Raw genomic sequence first — 22,747 nt, 5'->3', positions numbered from 1 at the left:
TAAGTGTAGGGTTTGTTCTGTGTATGTTAGGTGTTCATCAGATGTATGTTAATTGTATATATAAGTATATATATAATGTGTTGTTAAGGTGCAACAAATTGTACGGATACAGAAATGTCATGGATGTGCATCAGATGGTATCCATGTTTAAACCAATAGATTATTGTATTAAATGCAGTGTGTATGTATAATCCAGTGTTGAACTGTTGAATAAGTGCAGTGTGTGGAATACCATATTAAGGAAGTATGCTGTAGAGTGTATTAGTTATGACCAGCACCACAGTCAGTGTGTGCTTTCGACCCTGCTTTCCAGTACTCTTTATTTATGTCTTATCCATAAATCTAATTTTTTTTGGAAGTCAGTACAGTGATTGTTCCTTATATAAACATAAGACAATTGCACAGTGCTTGTGACTGATGCTCTTGTCATTCATGCTTTAATAATGCACCATTTTACGGTCTCATTATCTAATCTTGATCTAAAATTGAGGTCATCAGGGTCAACTCAGGAGTTTCTACCTGCACACACAATTCAGCAGATGAGTTCAACAACCTAACACATTTGCTCCATTCACTTCCACAGCAGAGAGAGTGTAGATTGTGTGGAGTCTTTAGGTGTACAGTCTCCCCCTGGAGGATTTCTCTCCCTAAACTGCCTGAGCAGGAGGAACGAATGACTTCCTCATCCCCATCACGTGTGTATGGGTTGCCAGATGGAGTCAGAACCCAGGATGGAATTTAAATAAATATAAATAATAGAAATGTTGCTTATGGAACAGTGGGTGTGAGGCAGGAAACACCTCGGATTAGTCAATCACAAGACACAGGGCATCTTCCAGAAATTAGGTACACACTATATGCCAGATTTGTGTCCATCTGATCATCACAGCTGTTTGTGCAAGCTTTCTAAACAGAGAATTATAGATTTAGTCCACCTTTTGCTGTTATAATACAATACAGTATTAGATCTGGGATGGATCCTACTAGATATTGTCGTGTAGATGTAGGGATTTTCTTATTAAGGTACAAGTGAGAAAGTCACAAACATCACTGCTACTAATATATAAATTTATTTCCGGTTAGTCAGTTCCATTTGAGACAATAACAGGGTTCGGTACATACGTGTAGTACGTAATTTTTAGATGCAGCTACTGTTTTAAGTCAAGTCGATGGAAGCATGTTAAACCTGGTCATCGAGGAAATACATTCGACTTGGCAACCATACCTCATGCGCTCAGTCCAATCTGGCAACCCAACACGGGTGTGGAAAGCAGCTGTCGATGGAGCTTCACTTCGGTACAAGTTTGCTGCCGTGCACAGTAAAAGGGGGCGGTGAATAGTGAGATTAATCCCCCTTCGTTCTGTTTTAGTTTACTTTAACTACTTTAAACATCATTCTCCAAGACCAAGCTCTTTGTCTCTGACATGGCTGCTATTTCAGCCTGGTTCTGGAGCGAGGATTTCTGGCTTCCTCACAACGTGAGCTGGGCGGACCTGGCGAATCCCTCACCCGGGGTGGAGTACCCAAGAGCCGTACACCTTCTCAACGCGTTCCCGCTTGCCTTGGGAATATTCGTTTTTAGGATATTTTTCGAAAGGTATGTAGGTTTTATAGAGGTAAAAAAAAAGCTCTCAATTGGCTGTCCAACCGGCTTTAAAAGCTATTCCTGTCAACCAAACCAGAGGGAAGATGGAGTTGAAAAAAGTGGGCGGTTTACACTTTAGCATCTTAGCACTCTTAGCACTTTAGCATCTTAGCACTTTACCACCTTAAAACCTTAGCATCTTAGCACGTAAGCATGCTAAGCTAACTAGCCATCAATGACAACTTCAATTTCGTGTGCTGATAGTATCCGTCCATCTCAGTGTGTTGTTCTGTGACACTATAAAATACTGTAGTACGTTAGTAATGACGACCTGTAAGGATGCGTGCAATATTTTGTATACTTTTTAACTACATTTTATATATTTACTTAGTGCGACTTAAAACAGCTTCAGTGTTTGCATTAAATTCTTGCAGCTACTCGACCGGCTCTGATTTGTTTATACAGGCTTATTGACGTTATGCAGATATATCGACAATGTTGTTAAGTGGATTTATTTAATAAATAAGTGTCTTGTTATGAACGCCTTAAGGAGATGAGATGACATTAACAGCGTGACAATAACAAAGATGTATCTTGAGTACGCATGTCCCCCATTTACTATGCAGTTTGCATGATGTTAATTGGTGGCTATGAGTTTCCATTACTTGTTAGCTGCATTAGAAATGGCTAATGGAAAAAGGAGATTTTGCATACCATCAAACCTTAGGCTGTAGATAGACTAAGAGGTGTGAAGTGAAGATATTTGTGTAAATTTGACTTCTTTCCCTTTTAAAAACTCCTTAAACTTTGAATGCTCTTGATTGTTCTGCATTATAATTAAAACATTGTGTGTTCAGTCTTGTGACGTGTAGAAAATAGCAATATTGTTTGTTGTGTTGAACATTGAGGATCTATATACATACAGTATGCAAAGTCTGTGTGGACCCAGCGGCTGCTAACTGCAGGTTGGTTATAAGACTTTCTTTGCACTTTGTAGTCTGAAAGTTTGTTCTTCATGGCGGTTTCTGTTTGCATAAAAGTTTTGAATATGCACGTTTCACCAGGGTATGTTTACATACATTTTAGATTTTTTATACAAGTCAACATTTTAAAAATTCAGTGTTTACTAGTTTACTCACGTGCTCGCTGACCAGTAATCTTACACACTCACACCAGTTCTCACACCAGTGCTCAAGCACCCTCACACCAGTGCTCACGCACCCTCACACCAGTGCTCACGCACCCTCACACCAGTGCTCACGCACCCTCACACCAGTGCTCACGCACCCTCACACCAGTGCTCACACACCAGTACTTGCATGCTCACACACCAATAATCACGTGATCACACACCAACGCTCACACCAGTACTCACAGCTCCTACCAGTACTCACACACATTAATAATCACAAGCTGGCACACCAGTACTTTCACGCTCCCACACCATTGCTCTCACTAGTGCTCACACCGCTGCTCACACGATCACACACTTACACCAGTGATCACACACACCAGTTATCACAGAAATATAATGCCTGAGCTTATTATTCTGTTATTAGAATGTTTACATGCCTCGTCGTATTAAAACCAGTGTTGATATTAGCGATTCGATCACTCAGTGTCATGTTTGTTGGTTAGATAGCTGTGTGATGCTGATGCTTTCTTGTTCTTCCTGTTACAGTGGATACTTTTGACAGTTTCGGGGCTGGTTCCACTGGTTGTATGAAATCTGTCAGTGGTGTTGGGTATGTGCAGTATTTTAGTTTGCCTTTAAAGTATGTGCAGTATGGTCTTTCTTTTGCGTAGCCGGGTGAACCAGTCTCGAAAACTAATGTGCATAGTTGAAGACTAACACTAATGTGCTACTTTCATTCTTATCTCTGAATCCTAACTTTCACAAGAGTAATCATCTCCCACACAGCCTAAAAATAATCACATTCTCATCCTACAAACGATCACACACACTCCAAAAAGCAATACTAATATAGTTATCCTCAAGCTTTCTCTCTCTGTCTGTCTCTCTCCAATTAATCGACATTCACACCAGCATTCACACACCTAGCCCAACAATCACACACACACACACACACACACACACACACACACACACACACACACACACACACACACACCAGTGATCACACATTCAGCCAAATAATCACTCTCTTACACACACACACTCTGTGATGCCCAATAATCTCACACACACACACACACTCAGCCCATTATAATCACACACACACACACGCACAGCCCAAAAATCACACACACACACACACACACACACACACACACACACACACACACACACACTCAGCCCAATAATCACACGCACATGCAAACTCACCCAGCCCAATAATCACTCTGTGCCTTATCTCATTATCTGTATTTATTTATATTTTATTTGTCTTCTTTTTTTTGTAATCCCTGCTACATTTCAATTGTACCGAGCTTCTATGACAATTTAATTTCCTTTATTGGATTAATAATTTTTTTTGTGCATGGAGGTTATAAAGTGAGAGAAAAAGGATTATAGAATTTATTTTAAAACTCAGAGCTAGTTTGAATTTGAATCCTCCCTCTTTTTAACCCGCGACCAGCCACTTAACCTCGATGGTTAACCCAAACTGCCTACTCCAGCATGGTGTTTCTGTTACCACACCCCTCCTCCCCTGGGCCCCTTGTCACCTGATGTTTACCACCGAGGACACCAGGTCCTATTAGAATCTTTTCCGTCACCATTGTTAGAGATCACGTTGCTCCCCTGCCGTGACTCAGCGCCGGATGTTTCGGGCTATGTCGTCTTATTTGGCGGGCCAATTAGCTTAGTTGGTCTAAAGAGGATTGATGTGGTTTTAGTTGGGTGACTGGGGAACAAGTGATGAGGAACGACAATGGAAGCTCTAATGCCCAGCTGGGGAGCTACATTTCCCCTCAGGACCTGGCACTCAGCCAGGCTGCACTCACACCTTCATTTATTTATTTATCAGTGGTAACAACGTCTTCACATGCACTCTAAGCCCTGCGTAATCGAAAAATTCTGTCCTTGGTCAAGGCAGGGCCTGTTTCTTTGTAAAAGACTGAATTAATTTCTGTCCTCAAGTAGTTCCGGTCAAAGTTTCAGTTAGTAGCCTGTAGGCATACCGTGCAGTTTATTAGGAACATTAATACACTCTGTTCTTGTGCTGCTTCAGCTGTTCACTGTTTTGGGGACTTTTAGGGCCTTTTTACACCTGGTCACTTCATGTGTTCTCTCTGATCCGATAGCTATCTGATTTGTTAAAACTGTTCCATTTACATTAGGCCACATAAATGTGTCTTGGCGAATCGGATATCAATCCCATCTTTCTACTCCCGCCCAATATGCAAATATATTTTACTTCATTTCCGGGGTAATTGAAATGGAACGAACTTTCGTGTATGCGGTTGCTACAAAAAACAACATTTACTGTTTGCTGCATTTTCGCTGGTGGCAGCAGTGCATTTTAAGACCAAACGAGACACCTGGGTGAAAGATTGGAGCCAGCACTGGTGGGAAAACATATTTGTTTCTGGCGCGATGCACGACTCGTGAGTCACCTGCGAGTGACGTACTTCCGTTTGGGAGGAGTATAGCGCTGACGTATGTGGCTTAAACAACATAATGCATTTACACCTGTCCAGTTTCATCTGAAATGCGTCCCAGACCACCTCCTGAAGTGGTTTGAGTGATCGGATTTATATCCGTCTCGAAACCGTTTCGGAGGGCATTTAGACCTGGTCTCTTCGGATAGCTATCGGATCACAGAAAACACATGAAGTGACCAGGTATAAAAACCCCCTTACTGATCCACCCGTCTTTATATTTCCACTTTGCTATTTCAGTGCTAAACATCAATAAGGATTACTTTACTTTAACTACTGGTATATTAGTTGTTGTATATTAGTTAATTAATGGTATATTAGTTTTCTTCTCAACCAGAGCAAAGGAATAGTATGAATTAATGAGTGATTGATAACACATTTAGATGTGTTCGCGCTCAGTATGTCAAAAGCACTATTCGGACGGGACTAGTTTTACGTGGGGACGTGGAGTAATGCAATTTTACATCAGGACGTCTGTAATATTAATTGGCCAGTTGGCACGGGACAAGACATCTCAGTAAAACTAGCAGAAGTGGGAGGGGTAACTCACTTTACGCACCACAGTAACCTCCTTGTCGTCATGTGTGTATGATGTTGCTTCCTGTTTCAAGCGCCTCCATGCTTGCAAAACACAACAAAAACTACTTTTAAACAGGAAATGACGGAATTTTACCGTACATATTTATAGCCGGTCGATTTGGACGGGATTAGTATTACCTGAGGTAATTTTTCCGGACCTTTTTACAGAAGGTAAAAGTCGCCGTATTCTTTACTGACATTGTCCGTAATGATTACCGAGATGGCACATTCAGACGAGACTAAAATCACAGAGAAGCTCTGGTAATAATTACTTTACCCCCACGTCCCCACATAAAACTATTCCCGTCCGAATAGTGCTAAAGTCAGACACTATTAACACTTTTACTTAGAAAATACATATTTAGGAGTCTTCCAAAATCTCACCAAAGAAATCTTTTACTTTTCATTGAGTATTAAAGTGAAGGACCTCCTCGTATCTGCTGCTGATGCAAGTGAAATACTGTAAGATACTAGTGCTATAAGATCTACTAAAATTTCTCACTTTACCAACCTCGATCCTGTCAGGAAAATAGCCACGGCATAAAAAGAACAATAAAGAAATCAAAGCAAAATATGAAGAAACAAGGGGTGAAAATAAGCGAACAACTAGAAACTTAACTAAAAATAAAAAGATCAAATTCAAACAACTAAAAACTTAAAAAAAAGTTCTACATCAAAATAACAGCATAGCTAACAGTACAGGGTTTAGGTTTTTTCTTTTCTAGCTTTCTTAATCCCAAACTGCCTTTATTGGTTTTCTGTAAAAGTTATTATTATTATTAATATGTACTGTTCTAGTAAATTCTTCTTAAAATGTGAAATTTTCTATTCATTTTGATTGCACCAAATTCCGTCATTTATACAGTAATGCTGAAAGTAAAATTGACAGAGAGGTCCGATCATCTTAGTGTAACCATAGCAACCTATGTGTGCTGGCTCTGTGCAGGGGGCGGGGCATCAGAGAGTTAGCTAGCTGTATCAGGAGCCTTTGTTATACATGCATCTGTATAATATTGATCGTAATGAGAATTGCTGTCAAATTCTCTTAAGTGTCCAGATGAAAGTAAACGGCCTTGATCATGAGCTTTATAAACTTGTTTATAACTTAAATGTTTAATTTTATTATATAATCAAAATTAAGAACATGGCAATAGTTGTATTGTAAGCAGTTCGAATCCCTTTTTTTTTTTTTTGTATAGCGCTATTAAGATAGCAGCTTCACAGAAATCGAAACGTAGATTTGGTTCCATAATGAACAAGTCAGGTGCAACAGTTATAAGGAAAACCTCCCTCAAGGATGGATACAGACCCTAAAGGGATCTTGTCATCTTCTGGGTGACATCGGACACCAAGAGTATAAATCATTACTAGGGTTGGGTATCAAAAGAAATTTTCTGATTCTGATTCCGGTTCTAATTCTGCCTTACGATTCCCGGTTCTGATTCCGATTTCGTAATAAAAGAAATGTAAAAATAATACACAATACTTACACAATACTTAAACAATTCCATTTGTGTTTATTAATCAGGCTTTAAATATTTTAAACCGAGCATTTCAATTAATACAATTTAAATTTAAATAAATCCAACATCAAATTTAACATCCAGAATTACAACTTAGCAAAACAGTTTGCAATTTTTTTTTTCAAATTTTTCTGAAGAAAAATGAACATGTCCGCTTTCTCTGGGAGAAGACGAGACCTTTCCTGCCTTATTGTATCTCCAGCTGTGGAGAAAACCCTCTCAGATCTGGTAGATTTGCTTCATTGTTGTAGCTTTGGAAATGAATCCACACTTTAGACTTTTTTTTAGACGTTTAACACAAAGCGTACCTCAGCACAGCAGCACGAGTGACTGATTTCTGTGGTAAGCTGTGTTAATTTGGTTGTGTGACTATAAACAGTGTAAACAATTAATATTCATGAGGTAAGACGTGGCTATTTAAAGTGACCGCTCCCAGCGCTTTGCCCGTCATCGCATCTGAACCTCTTTTGGAATCGAAACTTAAAATTTCCGTGTGTTTCCGGTTCCTGATAAACAACAGAATCGGTTCTGAATAAGAACCGGTTCTCGGTTCCCAACCCCCTAATCATTACAGTACAGAGGTGTACACTTGTACATACTGTGAATAAGTTTCCTGTGATGAACATAACACAGAGACAGGACGGTCTTTATGATCACAACAGGCACAAATGTACAGAATTATACAGTAGAGCAAACAGGGATTTAATGAAACAATCGATGTCACATAAAATCATTTAACATCTTTTTAAATACGTCAGCAATACTTAAATATTTGAGTCCCAGTCATGTGTTTAGTTGCATCATGTTCCTGAATGTCCTAATTTCTTCCGGCCTCTATATAATAAAGAAATTTGTGTGATGACACCAGCTTGTGTTTCTAGGTCGACAAACATACACACACACTCTCTGAGACACTCGCAGTGAGGGTCATATTAGGAAACTCATAATTCACATTAGGAATCTTTTTTTTTTTTTTTTTTTTTGAGACGCCAACACCAGCACTCTGTTCGTCATTATTGCCCAAGAATAAGCCATACACTCATTGAGTGTGATTGATGTGAGGGAAACTGAGATAGTTTTCTGAGATAATACACGCAGTGATCAATACCTGATAAAACCCTCAGTAGCCCGAGCCAGTAGGATTACTTAGAATGTTGTTTTCTAATGCAGTAAACCAGCGTACTCTGAAAACTTGACCTCCAACAGGGGAAATAGATCAACTCCGAATAACAAGTCGTGAAATCAGGCGACATCCCGACATCCCAATAACCCACAGCACACAGTCAACAGTAAACATGTTATCCAGTGCATCATTATATACATGATAAACCATGATTTGACCTGATATTCGGTTTTTGTTTTGTGACATCATTTCATTGATTTTAGCTCACATCACAAGACTAGCTCTTGCAAGACAGTTGCCCGTCTTTTATAGTTGTCTGTCATTGTGTAACACTTAGAAATAATTCATGTAGATCTTCTTTATACCTTTTTATCAAATTCAGCGACTAGCCAAACAAGCAAAATGGAGGATTCGCTAGTTCTGTATTCATGTAGTTCTGTAACGTTTCCTTTATGTCGCTTGTTACTTTATTACCAATATACAACAAATCTGGTTAGCTCGTGTTACCTGGAGGTTCACTGACCATGTCTGTTTTATTTATTGCTCCATGTCCAAAGGAAATAACTACAAGTTTTGTTAATTTTCCGATGAAATTTTTTCCATGAGCTTATCTGAGCCATAGACGTCAATGTAATGGCAACACATTTTATTAATGATTAGTTGGCTTATGTATGGAAGAGTTTTTAGGTCTAAATTTTTCTTACTAAGGCATTGCAGAGTGTTGTTTCTAAGAAAAATAAGCAGCACAAAATTGAGGAATGTTACTTTGTTTCCCTGTTTAAAAACACAGCTAGCTAGATCCTCGTAGTTGTTCACGGACCTAGTGTAGTTCCTCTCGTATCACAAGACGGTCACGCTTGTTGTGTTTGTGGATGTGTGGATGTTCTGAAACCGAAACATCTTCAAACTTTATATAGTGGAAGCACTATATAAAGCACTGAACTGTACATTTGTGCTACTTCTCTGTTTTGCTGGAGGTTTTTATAATCATGTTAACTCAGAGAGAGAGGTTTGGGAAAGTTAAATTCTTGTGAGAGACACACACACACACACAGCCCATTATAATCTCACACACACACTCACACACACACACACACACACACACACACACACACACACACACACACACACACACAGCCCAATAATCACACGCACATGCAAACTTGTACAGCCTTACACATAGCCATATTTGTGCTAGTCCACTACACGCAATCATGTAGGCATTTATCTCTCTCTCACTTACACACACACACACACACACACACACACACACACACACACACACACACACACACACATGCCTCTATTCAGACTATTCAGTTTGCCTGAGTTTGCCTTAAGGAATGTGTTAAATACCCGGAAAAGCAATTGAGCTGCAGTACCTTACAGCTCAGTCACTTACAGTAGCTAATAGATGACTCCGGTTATTGTAATGGACTAGGACTTTCTCTAGGCCCTCGTATATATCTGGTGAGTTTCGAATTCTGGGTAAAAACAAAAACACAGGATAAAGGTCTTAAGTTGAGAGGGGTTTGTACTAAAAACCCAGTCCTTTGCTTAAGCCATCACTTCAAAGTTTAATTAGCAATTTAAGCTAATTAACACTGCGTATTGTGTTAAAGCCCAAACATAACACAGCCACAATTACAAATGTGTCTTCTAGCAGAGAGGAAATTGTGAAACCACAAGGACAAGGATATGAGCCTGAAATTTCCTGTGTTACAGATCAGACTCATTCATTGTTCATATCCTCCGTGAGAGCTGGGGGGGTGTTGAATCTTCTCCTATGCGTAAATGACATGTTTCCTGTCACCAGATTGCGTTATAGCTGACCTTTGTAGGTTAAATGTGACCCACATCGCTAGGACTGGGTGAGCGGGTCATCTGATCAGCTATGACTGGAAAAAGTTGCACTCGTGTTTGACAGAGCGAAGGATCATTTTGGAATGAAAGCTGGAGTCCGACCCTCATTCACACGCATGTATGTTTCAGACCAATTCATAATAATCACGTATCTTTTTTTTGAACGTAATAATAATAGACTGCCTCCAAGACCTTTCATATCTTCTGAGGAACTTTTAGATCATCTGAGTTTAGCTCCCTTTTGGTTTGTGTCTTTGACCTAGTGTACGCACACAGGTTCTGTTTTTATTTGTTTGTATTTTTTAATATTATTTTGGTGCTATTCAATACAATAGCTTATAAAATATATATACTCATATTTTTACTTACTAACTACTTATATATGCATATAAATGCAGAATAAATATAAATGGCATTTTATATCTATTCACCTATACACATATATGCACAAGGTTACATAAATATATAAATATTAAAAATTAAATATGGTAATATGATCAGTATCAGGTTAATTGGCCAAGTGTGTTGACGCGCACAAGGAATTTGGTTCCAGCTTTTTTGTGAATCTGAAAAGTACAGACATAAATAACACTATACTATACAAGACAAGATAATACAGACAATGCAAGACAGTGTAGATGTGATACAATACAGTATGAGTATAAAATATGAATACAGAATATATGACCGATCAGTTATGTACATAAAGTGTAACAGTATATAATAACAGTGTTGTGCAGTATTATGCTTTTTGCACAATATGCAGCAGCAGTAGTGTGTGAGACACATACTGATGATGTAATGACTGACAGTTCTGATAATGCAGTACGTATAGATATGAAGCAGGGAATATAATTATGGTAAGTTGTTAATCAGGGTGTTAAGGGGCCTGGGAGTGGGCAGGGGAGGGTTTTTACTGTGCGTCGCAGTCTGTTCCTGTCTCGTTTTGTTGCTGCTCTAAACCAGATGGTGATGGATGTGCACAGGACAGATTCAATGACTGCAGTGGAGAACAGCATCAACAGCTCCTGTGGCAGACCAAACTTCCTTAATTGGCATAGAAAGTACATCCTCTGCTGGGTCTTTTTGATGTTTATGTTGCACTCCCATTTCAGGTCTTGGGAAATGGTAGTGCCCAGAAACTTAAAGATGACACCGGGCTGTTGGATATTGTGAGGAGGATTAGTGTTGAGGGGTCTTTCCCAAGGTCCACCATCATTTACACAGTTTTGAGGGTGTTTAGCTCTAGACTGTTCTGACTGCACCATGGCACCAGCTGCTTTACCTCCTGTCTGACTCATTGGATGAGACCGATGAGCGTAGTATCATCTGCAAATTTCAGGAGTTTAACAGTTTGGTCACTCGAAGTGCAGTCATGAGTGTAGAGAGAGAATAGCAGTGGGGAGAGGACACATCCCTGTGGAGCGCCAGTGCTGATTGTCCGAATGCTGGAGGTAAAACCTCCCAGTCTCACCTGTTGTTTCCTGCCTGTCAGGAAGCTGGTGATCCACTGACAGATGGAAGGGGGTATAGTGAGCTTTAGGAGTTTGGAGTGGAGAATTTTCGGAATTATTGTATTAAAAGCTGAACTGAAGTCGACAAGCAGAATCCGGGCGTATGTCCCTGGGCAGTCCAGGTGTTGCAGAATGTAGTTCAGTACAATGTTGACTGCGTCGTCCACTGATCTGTTTGCACAGTAGGCAAACTGTAGGGGATCCAGCATCTATTCTGCATCTGTTATTATAGGAATAAAATTATATTAATATATCAAACACACAAGGTAAGTGTAAAAAACTGTATAAAACGTTTATATGAATGTATAAATATATAAAATACACACACATATCGAATCCTCTAAGAATCAGGGTCATTTAATTCCTGAACAAGTGCAGACCCGAGTATGGGTTGTGTTCACATTCACAGGAACCGTAGCACAGTACAAATAAACTCCGACTGTTTCCTACAGGTTGTCTCAGTCTCAGGTTCGGTGCTAAGGTGTCGTTCTCTGTTTCAGGCTAAACTGTATGGGTCATGTCTTTGAACTTTTTTCCCATTGATTTCAATGCTAAAGCTTGGAATTCCTTCTATTCCTTTATAGATGACAGCATTTTCTTTTTTTCATTCAGAAACTGTATGTTCCTTTAAATGTCCACTTTCACCTATGCAGATCGTATCACTACAGAAACTGATAGACATTATTGATCGGAGAAATTTGCATCACACAATTCGGTGACACTCTTTAAAATGTGTGTATAAAGCTCAAGTTCCAGACGTCCCACGAGTACACTCGCCTTGCAACACTGACCTGGAGGATAGAGTCTCTATTTACACTCGGATCGCTTCTTTTCCTAACAGCTAAGTAACAGCTTTAGGCTGATATTCACAGCTGCAGGCTTGTAATTTAAGTTTAGCTATGCAGGAAGTTCAGCAGTTGAGTCTGAACATGTTTAACGTGTATATGAAGTTTCCGTACACAAGACGCAGGCTGCAGTCTCTGGAGTGTTACAGTTGTTTTCCAACATGAGACGTCATATAGTAACAGTTCAATTGTGTTAACGCTGGTGTATTGCCATGTCGGCCTTGAGTGTGGATGTACACTCACACACACACACACAAACACACCTACACTGTATCTGTGTCCATGGTCGTTTATGTCATTCTATCTCAAGTTTTTATACACTGTACCTTTACTGCCCACTTTATATCTCTCACATTCTCACACACGCCTCTTTCTTGTTATTTTTTTTGAGAATTTTTTTCTACACAGAATGTGTATGCTATTTTTTGACTCAGAAACAAAAAAGGGATTTTTGATTTTTGATCTCTGATTTTTTTTCAGCTCTGGACAATCTATAATTTATAAAAACTATAAATTTGTTAATCTGTCGTCCAATCCCAGCCTCACTTACTAGCTGGAAAGGTAGTAGCTAAAGTAGCATAACAAACTAATTATATAGAAACAAACGAGTAATATAGTACATTCCCCTTAGAGAAGACAATTCAGCCATTATAATGTTTGTGAAAGTTTGCTTCCGATCCTGAAAAGGATGCGTTCCCCCTTTCAGGCAACTTCATTTGACTAGTAAAGCCTGAAGTGTGCTACAGCAGGTGGAGAGATTCAGGATGAGTAGAGTGCTCCGTAGTTACAACTTCGAGGTGTGTCCGGTTACAATCGAGTGCATTTTGTTTTATGACTAAGGCTTTTGTGCTTTCTCCGATTGTTGAATGAAAGAAGAATAAAATGCTTTAAAGTGCTTACTGAGCTGACTCCCTGCTGAGGCAGTGTTAATAATAAAGTGTTAATAATAATAATAAGACAGACATGTAATCCTCTTTTACCAGTGTCACTATGGTTTAATTGTTTTGATTGTTTACACCCCACAGTTTTACATTATGAAGTTAATTTAAAAGTTTTTGGTTTTTTTTTTGTTCCTTTTAAACTACTCTATCGATCTCAGTATGGGCAAAAGTTTGGCTTTAAGATCTATGTGCGAAATGGATGATCAGTCAATTAATATACTATACTGTACTGTATACTAAATAAAGACTGCGTATTACAACTATACTTTACACCAGACCGACTATAGCCGCGTGCCAAATGAGATGCACTAAGTACTTACACCTACGCTTTGTGTATTTGGTTCATAGATGCCTGAGGTTTTTAAGGACCTCGGCAACTTGCTTGAATGACATTTGAAGGTCTGAAAAGTCCTTTGATTCATTTTAAATCACATTTCTATGTGTAAACCTTAGACTTATGTTTAGACTTATGCTGTGTCCCAGACGATGTACTACACACTATGTGTTATGTCCTCTCACCTAGTGTACAGGTTTTAGAAGGCTAGTATTGTCTTAAATTAAAATGTTGTTTTTTCCCCCACAAATTCCAAGTATAAGCTGTTTCAGGGTTCATGACAAATGACAAAATGCACATAACATGCCATGAAATTTAGCCGAACACAGGCAATTTTGTAAATGTTAAAAAATAAATCGCACAACGTGTGCTAATTTAAAAAATGTTCTCTCCACCTGTCTGTCAGCTCTTTTGAGAATGTTGTCATCCATCGTCAAGGTGTGGTAGCCCCGCTCCTCTCCTGCTACGTAAACAAAGCTGTGAGAGTTGAGTGCATGAAGTGTTCAACATTCCATAAGTGTTTTTTTTTTTTTCGTTTCAGTTTAACAAATGCATAATCCAGATACTTGCGCCCTAATTCTTGTGGGTTTCATTGCGAACACACTACTCACAGTATTCTACAAACTGGCATTGAACATTTCATTTTGCGATTTATATATATATATATATATATATATATATATATATATATATATATATATATATATATATATATATATATATGCATTTGATCTGTACATGCCCCTCATTACATTCACACAAGCTTCTCCTGTAGTCCACAAAGAAACGTTTATGTGAAGGACAATTAGCATGACTTCAGGGTCAAAGGCTAAATCATGGGACTCCCACTTGCTAAATTTAACATTTTCACTGGTCAGCGATACGGTATATCCTTGGCGCCAGATTCCACAGCTGCATGCAGTCATGGGGCGATAGATGCTGTGTGCTATTTAAAAATGCATAGGGAAATTGGGAGATTTTTCTCTCTGGCCCTTTTGCATGTGATGTGAAGCTGTTTGTCAGTAGAATTCATGTCTCCAGCATAATGGCAAAGACTTGAATACAGACTTTTTTTTTAACGTTGTATAAGGTGGCTTTGGTTGTCACATTGAAAGTAGACCAGGCAGCGTTTTTATCCAAATTTTATCTGTTTAGATTCAGTGAGCATGTAGCCACCGATTTCTGGTCTCAACTGACAGGAGACAAACCTGATGTATATTACTGTAGTCTGTCTGCTTAAATTTTCAGTGTTGTCTATTCTAAGCTGCTTTCCAGTGCAGCATAGTTGCCATAAGTTACTGTAGTTCAGTTCTGTTCATGCTCGCTCTTGGTGGTCGCTTTGATGGTACTGCCATAATTTTATCTCTATTTTTACCTCAGAGTCCTGTTCTTGGCTGACTGTAGTGGAGTGTGATATGGTCATCTGTTGTTGTAGGACAGGTTCAGAGGAGTATGTAGGGCTGGGCGATATGGCTGAAAACTGTATCACGATATCAGTGTTTCAGTCGATATCGATAATTATTGATATTTTTTATGACCCATTTAAAATAAGGACCAGGAGAAAAATATATTACATTTAAACGGAAATGGGAAAACTCAAATAATTAAAATGTAAACATAAGTCTAATGTCACAATGAACACTTAACAATGATCTCTTAACATTTAAGGTGCAAAATGAAAGAAAATGTAAGAACTAATTAATAAAATGTAATAAAATAGTGCAAAGTGGGGGACGACAGTCTTGCATAATTTGCAGACAACATTGGTCTGACTACGGTCAGACTTATATTATCCAAAAAACTGCCAAAAATACTGGTGAGCTGACTTTTCCTTGTTTATTTACAATTTACAAGCTCGCTGCGGCACTCATTTTCTTATCAGTTTATCAGTTGCCGGTTATTGAAGAGGAATCCAGAAGACCAGCACGAGACAGCGATTTGGCGCAACCAAACATGATACTGTTACATGATTGGCTGTTAGTGTCACTCCCTACGTTGCTAGGTTACCAGAGAGCAAGTGCCTTTGTTAATGCAACCAAACGTGCTTCGCAACCTCTGTTTTCTTTTGACGAAGAATAAAAAATATTGAAAGTTTTTTTTTATTGATATCGATCATGTGTCTATCACGATACATATCGTTATCATTTTATCACCCAGCCCTAACTCAGACCTCAGATCATTAACTTTTGGTCTGGGTTAAAAATCTCAGGTCGGCTGTTTTTTAATATTAATATTCCAACCAGCTCGTCTGTCAACAAAAAACATGCAACAGTGAAAGTCACCAAGATCTCATCCTCCCCCCTTGGGATGTTTAATGTGGACATCAACTTATTAGCTAGTTGGATAATTCTACTGTAAAGTACCAGCAGGTGTACCAGCATTCCCAATAAAATGGGTGACGTTTGCCTACTCAGGCATGACATGTTATTCACAACAATAACCAATAACTCACTGAATCATTCAGCTAAAGTTTGTTGTTCATCTGAACTGATATTTATTGAGTATGCATGAACATAGTGTTATCACCTGTATACACAAGTCTATCCCATATCCCAGCTTTGTATTATTAATATGTTACCAAAATTTACAGGTTGAAATAGCTGTGAGATTTTCGAGTGTGATGTTTTGGCGAAAGATAAACACCCTACACCGAAGCATGCAGACGTCCTTTTATCTCAGTGGTGCGTAGGTGTGTTACTCATTTAACACGGAGTGTAGCTAAAGGCCAGTCATGACATTGTTCTCCTGTTTTGTTTATGTGCAAACACACTCATCCTTTATTCAGTATAATCTCCTCAGCTTAGCCGGCCGTTCATGTATGTGCCTCTGTTAGACGACGGAGGCGGCGCCTCGTTTCACAATAGTCCACAATACTGAATGTTGAAAATGCAGAAGTCTCACAGATCGAGTTAGCAGAGTTAGCAGGAACAGGAAATCAAATTGTAGTTATTAACCAGGCAGGCGTGCATCATCGGGACATTCTGAGAGGGGGAGGATTAGCGCCTGTTCTTCCTACCAGAGGCTTATCGAATCCACCAGATTTGCTCTCTCGTCTCATCGGCTGAACAAATTGAAGCTAAAATACCTTCATTTACGAATACATGAAATAATAGTACATGCTGCTACAGGAAAATAATCAGTGATGAGCTGTTCAGGAAAACAACTAAAAGCTGATTATTTAAAAGTCAGGTTTTCTCTTTGTAACTGATTAGTGCTGAGCATTATAGAGCATCAGATGAATTAGACTTCCATTAGTTTTGCATTTCAGACAATAGAACTTTCTTAAACATGTTAGTGGAGTAAATAGCGTATAGGATATAATATGCATAGTCTGAATTAGTATTTTGGACGCCGTTTAAGCATCGCCATATCGACTTTCCTTTGTTAAAAACACATTTTTGCACAGTTTCTGGTTAGAATTAGATTATGTCCTCCATGCCAGTCCCTATGAATGACCTCACTTCAGCCAGTCAGATTAACTTCCTCATGCATCATAATTCCCAGTTTTTGTTATTTTGAGATGCCATTTCCTTGCTAGCTGGACAACAAAAATGATTAACAGTAAAAAGAAAACCGTCACCTTTTCCATGCATGTTCATCATCGAGCCTCAATTACAGATATATTTCTGTGTATTTATTAGGAATTTGTATTGAAAGAAAACGTATACATAAAACAAATCTATTTCTAGTTGATCATTTCATTAACCTGGATTTTCAGGGCCAGCATTCAGAGATATTTTATGAATGTTTGTTTTATTAAAGGATTTTGATACAGTTATGATTAGATTTATGATCCTGTACTCTCTGTCGATTTTTCTTTAACACCCTTTCTTTCTTTCTTTCTTTCTTTCTTTCTTTCTTTCTTTCTTTCTTTCTTTCTTTTTATTAATTTATATAGCACACATTATACAACAGACGTTGCCCAAGGTGCTTCACAAGCAGTGGTATAAAACACTTTAACAATTTAAGAGATGCATACAACCAATACAGTATAAGAAAAAATAAAAAACAAGCAGACAATAAAACAAAAGAAAGCTACTCTATCACTAGCAAAAACACAAAGGCCAAGCCACCTCAGACTGCCCCCCATGCTACATCTAATGAATGGGTTTTTAACAAAGCCTTAAACACAACCAATGCCGATCTGACGGAGTGCGGAAGGTCATTCCACAGTATAGGACCAACACGCGAGAATGCTCTGTCACCTTTAAGATTATAATTTGTTCTCATAGTCACGAGTAGATTTTGGTTCTCTGATCTCAACGACTTAGACAGGGTGTATACTGACAGTAGTACACTCACTAAACCATTAAGAGATTTGTTCATGACATTTGGCAGATGCTCTTATCCAGAGCGACATATGTTTTTATTTCATTTTATACAATTGAGCAATTGAGGGTTAAGCAGCAGTGGCAGCTGGGTGGACCTGTGGTTTGAACTCACGACCTTCCGATCTGTAGTTCGATACCTTAGTCGCTGAGCTACACATCCCCACAAGAGATAAAATCTCCGGTCAGTGAACACTGCTGTGTTTGTGTTTCTGTGCCAGTAAAGCACTAAGACCACAAGTCAGTAGTTTGTGAGGAAACTGTGATGCAGCGTTTATTGTTCGTGTCTGTACGGAAGGAAATCGTGTTCACAGACAGTCTTCATTAATATGTGTAGACGTAAGTTCACACTTGCTAAAAGGAATTGCAGACTCTTTTAGACATATTTGATCTGTGCACTACCCTGAGTGGCTCCATCCACCCATCCATTCCGTTTTTCTCCTTCTTGTCCCTTGTCCTGAGAGTTTCATTCAAACCTGTCTATGTGTAGTGTTTCAGTAGTTTTGATTAGTGCACCACTGTGTATTGTATTTACATCTAAAAACTTTATATTAACAAAACCACTTTTATGCGCGTAACAAACGTTCGCATGGATTCCCACTCAGTTTTTATCATAGCAGTGTCGATGATAACACGGTGCTTTTTCATGTCACTCATAGTTTCGTTTATTTGAGTCTGCACTTGTATGAACCTAACAGTGAAAGGTCCTATTTAAAAGCAAGGTTTCTGTTTTGTCAGGTTCATCGCAGGTCATTGCGCGCACCTCCTCCACATCCAGACCGAGGTGAACCGGAGAGCCCAGCCAAATGCCGTGCTAGAGAAAGTGTTTACATCTATCTCAAAGGTAATTCACCTCTAATTCACTTTCCTATTTGTTTTATCTTTTTTACCCTGTTTTTTTTTTCTTCAGACCTTTTGTAATCTGTGATTTATGTGTGTTTACTATTCATGATTTTCAAGCTCTTCACTTTTCTTTTGGATTTGAATGGATTTGAAACCACCACTGAAGGGTTTGAATAATACTCACTTGCATTTTTCCCTCCTTTGTTTGATCAAGCTTATACACACCTCCTCTTTTATTGTACGAAACTGTATATTTTATTGTGTGCTTTTGTGCTGTACCTTGATCCATAGTCAGTAAAAACAACACCCTTTGTAAGAAGGTTTATGGTTAATGTAGACATCTAAGCACTTTGCAAAATGCTTTTCCAACATCCTATGACCACGTCTCTGGTATAAAGCACCCGGTCATAGATTAACAGCTTTGGCAGCACATTGTTACATACAAAGTTTACACACCCCCGTTAGAGTCGAAGGTTTTTGTGATGTAAAAAAGAAACCAAGGTAAAACATGTGAGATTTTCCCCCCACCTTTATTGTAGCAAACAACAAACTTTGACATTTTTTAGAAAGGAAAAAAAAAAGAAGTAAAGCCATGCAATAAGCTGGTGTATCATATGATGGCTGAACTAATCACATTAAGAAAAGTAATTCTTATACATACGTCCTCGATTAAAAGATTCTAAGAGCAGCTGTTTCTGCAGCTTTTTCTTGACGTGCCCGGGTTTGCAAACACATCACATACAGGGTCTCGTTATCCAAACATATCGATCAAGATTGGTGATGATAAGAAGAGTGGGAACTGTGGAACACCGTGAAGGCCATTATCAAGTACAGAAAATGGGGAAGGATTTCTCTCGAACACTGATGCAAGAACAAATCTTAAAAGGGAGGCTGCCTTAAGGGTGGCTAACTAGAGGTCTTTTCTCATGAAAACAAACCAAGCTAACATCCAAGCCTGCTTATAAAACTCCAGATCATGTGGCAAAATGTGGTTGTGTGTGAGGAGACCAAAATAGAAGCTTTTGGGCAAAGTTCTGAAAGATATTTTTGACACACATCACAAGAAAGCTGAACATCATACCCAAGTTGAAACGTGGTGGTGGCAACATCGTGATATGGGGCTACGTCTAATCAGCTGGGGCTGGGACTCTGGTTAAGATCGAGCGAATCACGGATGGCTTCATATACCAATCTATTTTGGTGCAAAACCATGAGCCTCTCTTGTTAATTTACGAATGAATCGATTAGTAAATAAATTTGTTGTTAGTTAATTAAACCAGTAATTAGAGCTTAGGTCACGTAATTGGCAAATGCTAAATATGTTTTTGTCTTTATAAACATTTTTGATTTGTCCAAATCCAAAAAAGTCTTGTGATGTGATATAGATATAAAAGTCTGTGTGTCATAGATGTCATGGTGGTACGTACATAGCCTTAACTTACAGCTCTAGCCTCATGACATTCATCTGGTCCATGAACCCCAGTCAATAAATTATCCAAGTTAAGCAATATAACTGTTGGTCCTGTTTAATCAATCCAAACCCCTTTAATAGGCGCAGAATGTATCCCACCCACCTCAACGTTCGATGTACATTAGAGATGCTTTCCTGTTCACAATGATCGTACAGAGTGGTTATTCAACCTCACTGTGAAGGCATTTCCATACTCGGGGTACTCAGTAAAAAGAAATAAATAGTCCACTCAGCTCATTCATTCATTCATTCATTCATTTATTTACTTATTTATTTATTTATTTATTTATTTTTTATTGTATTGCAGAGTCCAGATAAACGCCAGTTAGAGGGTTTGTCTAAGCAGCTAGACTGGGAAGTGAGGAAGATCCAGCGATGGTTTCGTCATCGGAGGAATCAGGACAAACCCAGCACGAGGACCAAGTTTTGTGAGAGCATGTAGGTTCTGCTGTGTGCCTTCTAGTTTCCTCTGCCCGTGCATGTCCTTGGGCCTTTTTTTTTATTACTGCCAGAGAAGATTAGAGTTGGAGCATTATTGGCAGAGTGCTCATGACCTGGAGCCTTTTCATCAGGGAATATTCAAGTGTTTTATGAATTTGTGTGTTTGTTCAGGGCTGTGCATGTCTCTCTGTGTGTGTGGCAGCTTTTGTCACTATGAACACACAAGCATTTTGTTTGTCTCTCATTTCTTTCCAGGTGGAGGTTTACATTTTATCTGGGTATATTTACCTATGGGTTCTGCTTTCTATGGCAGGTAAGCAAAAAAACAAAACTTGGTAATAGAGCAGGAAATGTTGAAATATGATCTGGAACAGATATTCAAAAAGTAATATGTGCAAAGCCTTCATCATAGATTTCAGTGTAGTACATAATTTGTTTGTAGCTCTTATCGTGTTTGCGATAAAAGACCAACACATTTTTGGTTTACAGACATCATGTTCTACCTTAAGCAGCGTTTACAGTGAAGGTTTGATTTGGTGCAGCTGCAGAACATAGATCACGCAGTCAATAGCGTTTTATTATCAATAAGAATACATTTTAACGTGTGTGTGTGTGTGTGTGTGTGTGTGTGTGTGTGTGTGTGTGTGTGTGTGTGTGTGTGTGTGTGTGTGTGTGTGTGTGTGCGCGCGCGCTATTTTAGTCTCTCTGGATGTGGGACACGCGGCAGTGCTGGTATAATTACCCCTATCAGGTGAGATACAATCAACCTGCGTGCAGCTCAACAATTTCGTGTTTATTACACTGATAATGAGGGATTTTACAATACATTAAAAAAATACATGCAGCTTTAGAATTTAGGATTTGTTTTTAATAACATGCTTCATCTGTCTTCCTCATTTTGGGCAAATTTGAAGGAGCATCTCATGTGTGCTTCAAAAGGAAGAGCTTTGTATAAATTTCACTCCCATAATTAGTGGCAGACAGAAAAATGGGTTGGAGATGTATTAACCAATGCTGAGAAGCTAGAGACCAAGGCTGCTTTCACATCAGGCATTTTTCTTCAGGATTGCTGGTTGGTTTACAGAGCAGTGGAGGGTTAGAAGTCTGGCTCAAGGGCTCAGCAATGTTATAAGCACTGAGCTTTGACAAACCTTATGCTAAAATAATCCATGACAGGTTGGTGTGCCATGGTCCGGTGAAAAGCTGAGCTATTGTTGCAACCCTGAAGTGAATTATTTTCTCATGACAACACATCATGAAGTGTTTTATCCCTTTTCTTCTATAGCAATGTCTTCAACCATAGCATGTTCCAATCTCTTTGTGGATATTGTGCAATCGGCTTAATTGTATGTATAAAATTTGAGAGAGATTTGACAAGTCCAGTACCAAAGCAACAAATCAGAAATCCAGCAATGGAGCTGTAATGATTTTCTCTTTTAGTTATAGTCACTCATTCAGAACCAGACTCTAATACAGTGACATTTCTTATACTAGTCCAAGTCTTTCTCAGAAGATCGATAAATATAAATGATGTAGTGCAGTGAGGTCGCAGTGCTACATTAGCACATGCCTAATTGTATCGGCCCTGTAGCCTTTTATATTTAGTATTGTGTGTGTGTGTGTGTGTGTGTGTGTGTGTGTGTTTGTTTGTTTTCTTTTTCAAGGCACTTAGTCCTGGCCTGTATCACTACTATGTGACAGAACTGGCCTTCTACTGGTCTCTCATGTTCTC

The 22,747-nt window shown here is 38.9% G+C and overlaps 1 protein-coding gene across 3 annotated transcripts in view; it reads left to right on the top strand.

Moving 5' to 3' along the window:
- The first annotated feature begins 1,147 nt into the window (after nt 1-1,147).
- Nucleotides 1,148-22,747, top strand: part of cers5 (ceramide synthase 5) — a 24,412-nt gene continuing 2,812 nt past the window's right edge. Inside the window, exons 1-6 of one of the 3 annotated variants that reach the window (XM_047810420.1) lie at nt 1,148-1,598; nt 18,999-19,104; nt 20,882-21,012; nt 21,271-21,328; nt 21,716-21,766; nt 22,680-22,747. The exon at nt 22,680-22,747 is cut by the window's right edge and continues 25 nt beyond it. In XM_047810420.1, the coding sequence (XP_047666376.1) occupies nt 1,426-1,598; nt 18,999-19,104; nt 20,882-21,012; nt 21,271-21,328; nt 21,716-21,766; nt 22,680-22,747 (587 nt within the window). In that variant the 5' untranslated portion in view covers nt 1,148-1,425. Of the gene's footprint in view, nt 1,599-3,293; nt 3,332-10,285; nt 10,417-18,998; nt 19,105-20,881; nt 21,013-21,270; nt 21,329-21,715; nt 21,767-22,679 lie in introns of those variants that run through there. The other 2 variants (XM_047810422.1, XM_047810421.1) reach the window with 2 other exon arrangements.

This window comes from Tachysurus fulvidraco, chromosome 2, assembly GCF_022655615.1.
Source record: "Tachysurus fulvidraco isolate hzauxx_2018 chromosome 2, HZAU_PFXX_2.0, whole genome shotgun sequence".
Lineage (NCBI taxonomy): Eukaryota > Metazoa > Chordata > Actinopteri > Siluriformes > Bagridae > Tachysurus > Tachysurus fulvidraco.
Note: the sequence above shows the minus strand (reverse complement) of the source record. Positions and strands in the feature narration are given on the sequence as shown.